Source organism: Anarrhichthys ocellatus, unplaced genomic scaffold (assembly GCF_004355925.1).
Source record: "Anarrhichthys ocellatus isolate YVR2014 unplaced genomic scaffold, GSC_Weel_1.0 scaffold51, whole genome shotgun sequence".
Lineage (NCBI taxonomy): Eukaryota > Metazoa > Chordata > Actinopteri > Perciformes > Anarhichadidae > Anarrhichthys > Anarrhichthys ocellatus.
Genome location: NW_022280081.1, coordinates 2,579,163 through 2,585,248, shown reverse-complemented (window position 1 = coordinate 2,585,248; position 6,086 = coordinate 2,579,163). Strand labels below are relative to the sequence as shown.

General features: G+C 41.5%; 1 protein-coding gene across 1 annotated transcript; it reads left to right on the top strand.

The window, feature by feature from the left end:
- Positions 1-216: 216 nt before the first annotated feature.
- On the top strand, positions 217-4,554 carry cnga4 (cyclic nucleotide gated channel subunit alpha 4; the record flags this gene model as incomplete). The annotated part of the gene is made up of 6 exons (XM_031870094.1): positions 217-317; positions 422-528; positions 1,342-1,925; positions 2,708-2,953; positions 3,076-3,241; positions 3,836-4,554. Coding segments are annotated over exons 1-6 (1,866 nt in total), but the record flags the coding sequence as incomplete, so codon positions are not given.
- Positions 4,555-6,086: the final 1,532 nt, after the last annotated feature.

Below are 6,086 nucleotides of genomic sequence, written 5' to 3'. Positions count from 1 at the left end.
AGTGCATGAAAAATTATGTTTATGCCCGTTGCACCTCACTTTTAGAAGTCATGCTGTGACAGATGGAAACATTAAGCTTATTGTTCATGTAGATATGAGAACCAAACAAAAACACAATCTCTATGTGACAATTCTCCTCACGTCACACCGACATCATCATGACTGACAATCCTCATTTGCCTCTCCTTCTCTCTTCATCATCATTTCCCCATCAGCTGGAAAGAGTGGGTGGTTGATCCGGCAGAACACTTTTATTATGTCTGGCTACAGGTCATGATCTTCCCCGTCGTCTACAACTGGGTGATCATCATTCTGAGGTAGAAACATGGAACATGGAGGATATCAAATATTAATCACACATCGAAGCATATAACCTGTCTTCAGTATGACAGACGTCATCTTATTGGTTATGTTTTCTCAGGACATGCTTCACTACAATTGCATTGAGCTACCTGCCTGTTTGGCTCACACTGGACTATCTGGCAGACCTCATGTATTTGGTTGACATGATCATCACTGTCCACACAGGTAAATATTCTTTTATTATTATTTTTGTTGGTTTTGATTGAGACTTTAAAATAGAATACAACTCTTCAAATCCAGCTTTTATTTGTCACGTGTGAAGTCATAGAAAACGTGAACCATGAAAGGAACACCAAGTTTCAGCCGAGTTGTAATGAACTGAAATAGCATTTTTAATTTATCAGTCATCAGTCATAGCATTAATTGGTTAATGGTGTATTTGTATTACATGGGAGTTAAAACAGAGACTGTGAAACTCAGATTTTTCTATCTAGATCCTTACATGTATGGCCCGCATGAGAGAAGGGAGACACAGGAGTAATAGAACCAAGACTGAGAGGGACAGCCTGTCAGACAGTAAAATGAAACGGTTTCTGAAGGATCTCCGATGCTCTCAAAAGCTACCGCCTTTGTCCACAGGGACTTCCAAAACCCTCAGAAAATTTAAGTTCCTCATAGTAACTTTAAAAACAATCAATGGATATCGTGATGTATTGACCATGTACAGTAAGTCAATTCAATATGCTTTAATGGCAAAAACGTGGACAACATTTCCAAAGTATTATCGTACATGAGCAACTCTGGAGCAAAACAATCATCTTAAGACGTCAGATGATGAGAATGATCGAAAGTCATATACTATATGGGAATCTTTTCCATCCCTACCTCCCATTCATGATGTGAAAGCAGTGGGCTACTAACTCTTTCAAATCAGATGGATTTAATATCTCAATAAGTAGTGACAACCTATGCTTTGACTTGGTAACAGTGTAGGAAGTGTACTCTGGGCTTTGTTAAACCTTGTTCTTCCCTCTCCAGGTTACTTGGATCAGGGCATCCTGATCAAGGACGTCACACAGTTGAGGAAGCGCTACCTGCACTCTAAAAGTTTCTTAAGGGACCTGGTTTCCCTACTGCCCACCGACTTCCTCTACCTTGTCTTTGGCATCCAAGCTCCGCTGGTGAGGATCAACCGACTTGTCCGTATTCCACGACTCAACGAGGCCCTGGATCGCATGGAGACGAGAACCTCCTACCCCAACACCTTCCGCATCTCCAAGCTCATGATCTACATCTTTGTGTTGATCCACTGGAATGCCTGTCTCTACTTTGCACTGTCCAGCTACATCGGCTTCGGAAGTGATCGTTGGGTTTACCCCAACATGACCAACCCGGCGTTCGCCTCCATGCGTCGTCAGTACTTTTACTGCTTCTGGTTCTCAGCCCAGATTTTCACCACAGTGGGAGACACCCCCCTGCCGAAAAGGGAAGAAGAGTACTTGTTTATGATTGCAGACCTGCTCATTGCCGTGCTGGTGTTTGCATCGATTGTTGGCAATGTTGGCAATGTCATCACAAGCCTAAGGGACCGTGATAATGTGTTCTTTCCTAACCATGAGCTGGTAAGTTGGAAAACCTCAGTTTCTGAAATGAATCTTCTTCCTGACATTTTCTGTATGTGATACAATCTTGGAACCCATTGGCTATTGATAAGCCTCTAGGTGCAAGGGGCTATATTTCTGGGGATCCGGTGTAGCTAGTGGATATATGGGCCAAGACTTCATTTTACATGGGCTGCTGGTTGTTTAGAGTCCGATTAGCAACTTGCGATGCAAGACTGTTGGAGGTGAGCCAATGCGTGCCGCCACACAAACTGTTAATCTGCATTCAATCAAAGCCGGTTTGGTCAATGCCCCTGGGCGTTTGATACCAATGCAACTAACACCAATGTAAACTCACCTGCATCATGATTAGATGCTCAGAGCATAAGCGTGAGGTATTCCACACAGGGTGAAGGGTGGGAGGAAGCACAGGATTTAATTTTTTTTTATAAGGGACTGCAGTTCATGTCCCATATGAAACTAAAAGTAAACTTTGGCATGTCAGTCATTAGTCACCTGAGTTGTTTGTCACTCTGTAATGAGTCAGTCAAGTTAACTACCACGCTCATAGTTTGAAGCTTTGGGCCACTGACCAAGCTGCGTTATTTGACAAGTTGGGAGTGAGAATGTGCTGCAAAATCTTGTCCCGTTGCCGGAGGATTGCATGTGAATGCACAATCTGTTCATAGAGATGTGATATGACACAAGAAAAGGAATGGCAGATTGTGTCATGTTTAATTACATTCTTTGGCTCGAAGTCTTTTGTTGTATGGAAAATAAGGCTCTTCGTTTCCCTCTCTCAGGTTAAGGCTTACCTGCGAAGCCATCACATTAGCAAGGAGCTTCGTCAGCGCATCGACAGCTGGTACCAGCATCTTCACATCAACAAAAAGATAATGCGAGAGAACGAAATCTTGCAGCAGCTGCCGGTACACCTGAGGACAGAGATCGCTGTCAGCGTCCACCTGCCCACGCTCTCCAAAGTCACCATCTTTCAGCGCTGTGAGAAAAGTCTGCTGGAGGAGCTGGTGCTTAAACTAACGCCACAGGTCAGGGGGAAAAGAAGGTGAACCTGCTGCTCCCGGGTTCATCGAATGCATCGTAAAATGCTTCCAGAAAAGAATTGTTCAAGGATTAAGATTAAAGGATCCTCATGCCTTTTGTCTCACAGGTGTTCAGTCCGGGAGAGTACGTCTGCAGGAAAGGAGACGTGGGCCATGAAATGTATATCATCAGAGAGGGAAAACTTGCAGTTGTAGCAGATGATGGGGTCAGAGAGTTTGCTGTCCTGACTGAATCCAATTTCTTTGGGGAAATTAGTATCCTCAATATCAAAGGTAAGTTAATTGTCAAGTACTTTGCACATGGTCATACTACATTTATTAATTCATGCAAGTGAGGGGGAATGGGCCAAATCTTGGCACAATACACGCAGAAGAGAGTTTAGTTAACCTAAGTCAACAATGCAAAAAGGTAGAATGCTAGACTTTATGCTGCAAGTATGATTTGGAGGGACAAGAGTAGTCTTCTTTTTGTGGTGCGTTTGGACTTTGCGAATGCATTGGGCTTATGAAGGGAAGGATCCAACACTCAGGAATGAAGCATTTGCTATGTTAACATTGGTCAAGACTGGACAATTTGGTAGATGATTGAGTGACAGCTCAAATGAAAGGTCAGTCGTATAACTGTGGTCAGAATGGGGTGATCCTGTAGATGAACAAAACGAAAGGAACTTGATGTGAGAATGGAAAGCACAGAGTTGAGAGACACCTGTAAAAATATGATTGACTTTCTCACTTAAAGCAACATCAAGAATGTTTCCCTAGTGTTCCTTTGAACGCTGAAATTGGCCTGCTTTAGATAATTCTTGGTTTTTATTTAAGAAAATTCTCACTAAAGTTGAAAAGAAATCACTACTTGTTTCCTTTTAGGTAACAAGTCAGGCAATCGCCGCACTGCCAACATCCGCAGCATCGGCTACTCTGACCTGTTCAGCTTGTCCAAAGAAGACCTGACGGACGTGTTGTCCGAGTTCCCTGCAGCCAAACGTCACCTGGAGGAGAAAGGCCGACAGATCCTCACCAAGATGGGCATGTTGGAGGAGAGTGGGGAGCGAGAGGAGGGGGAGGCAGAGAAGGTGGAAACCAAGATAGGCAGACTGGAGAGCAAACTGGAAATCCTGCAAACCAAACTAGCTCGACTTATGTCAGAATTAGAGTCGAGCAGCCGCAAGATGCAGGCCAGGGTGGAGCAGCTGGAGTGGGAGGTGGCAGCCGTGGAGCCCCAGCTGCCAGAAGATGGGGAAGGAGAAAGAGAAAAGGGGAGAGGTGAAGGGGTGGGAGGGGAGGTCAGATGGGAGCGGGAAGAGGCAGAGGGGGAGGCAGATGAGGGTTTGGATACAAAGGTGAAAAAACAGGGACAGGGAGAGGATGGTGATGTGACCAAAGAGGGAGATGGAGAGAGCACTAAAAGTACAAAAGAGGACGTGGAAAGGATGGTGGAGGGAGACAAATGTGGGCTGAAAGACCCGGAGGATCAGGAAAAGAAAAAAGAAGATGGCGGAGAGAAAAACAGAGAGAAAGGAGATGACAGACCTGGGAAAGGAGATGGGGCTGAGATTGAACATGAAGATGAGAAAGAAGAGAAAAGTGGAGAGAGAGCATCTGAAGAGGGGAGAGAGGTTGAAGAAGACTCAGAAAATGTAGAGAGGGAGCAGAAAGATGAAGGGCAGAAAAAATAATGAATGAAAAACAAAAAAACAGTTCATTTTTTTCATTGGGTATTTCTTTGTTTTATCTTAATAGAATTATTTAAAATCTTAACATCTCATTGACACACTTTCTGCATTACAACGTTGTACCCCTAGATGGCAGCATTGTATCCCCCACATTTATTCATAATTTCATTCCCATGATAATACTAAAGTCACCCATATTCCCTGCAGAGTTATTTTTTAAGACTTCTGTCTTAATTATGTTGCATACAAATACATTGATACATTATAGATAATAGTTTTTCTTTGACTCCTTAAAAAGGTACAATATGTGATCCAAAATGTAAACAAACAGGTAGCCCCACCACACCACCAAAAAAAGGAACCTGCAGACAATAATCCCATATTATAATATATGATAATATGACACTGTTGGGAGCCATTCTTCTGTAATATGACTACTTTTACCTGATCTGAGGCTTTAAATCGCACATTATTTCAAATTATTTCCAACATGTCTTGTCTGATTTATATTATTGTTACTGCTTTCATCTCGTATTATTGCACCATATTTTATTATTTTAAAATATATATTATTTTAATTTTCTCCTTTTATTGGCCTTATTGCAGTCAGATATGTTTAAATCAGTGATTCTCAGTCGCGACCCGTTTTCAGTTAGTTTTTGCCTGACAAAAAAAAAAAAATAATAATGTTGTGATTTTATTTTGAAGGGCATTTTTTTATGCAGCGGAATTATTCCAGCATTTACGGCACTTGTTCAGCGGTGCAGGAAAAACACCGACCAATGCGTTGTGAATCACATCACGTGATGAAGCTCAGCCAATCAAATATGGGTATTCTGACAAGTTTCCTGACTTGAGTGAGATGTACACACACCGTGACACATGGGGGGGAGACAAGGAGATATGAGCAGAGCAGGACTATTTATTGAGGTGTGAGTCATGAAAGTCAAATAATAGGACGATCTCCAAAAGAGAGAAATGGCCAGAGAGACCAGAGTCATTAGACTCTGAAGAATTCACCTATATGAGTCTGTCCAGTCAAACACTAATTTCTCTTTTTAGAAGATGAGAAAAATATAATATTATGGCTTTTTCACTCCACCCTGAATGAACTGAATTTAAAGCTGCAGGGCAATTCAGTGAAAATAATTTTGCTAAAATGAATTTCGTTAAGTAATTTATTTTTTAATCCAGCTGTTATTTTACTTGAAATGAGAAGAACATTTATTCATGTATTTCTATGTATTATTTATAATCCATCCAGTTCAATTTGAAAAGTGAGAATAATAATTGTTAAAATATAATTGATGTGTACTTTCTTTATTTGATTTGACAGTTGTTTACAACACAGAGACGTTACTACTACTTAAATCATGTCATACGTGCTGTATAAATAAAGTTTATGATGATTACTGTTATTTTTATTATCTACTTTTTGTAGTGCA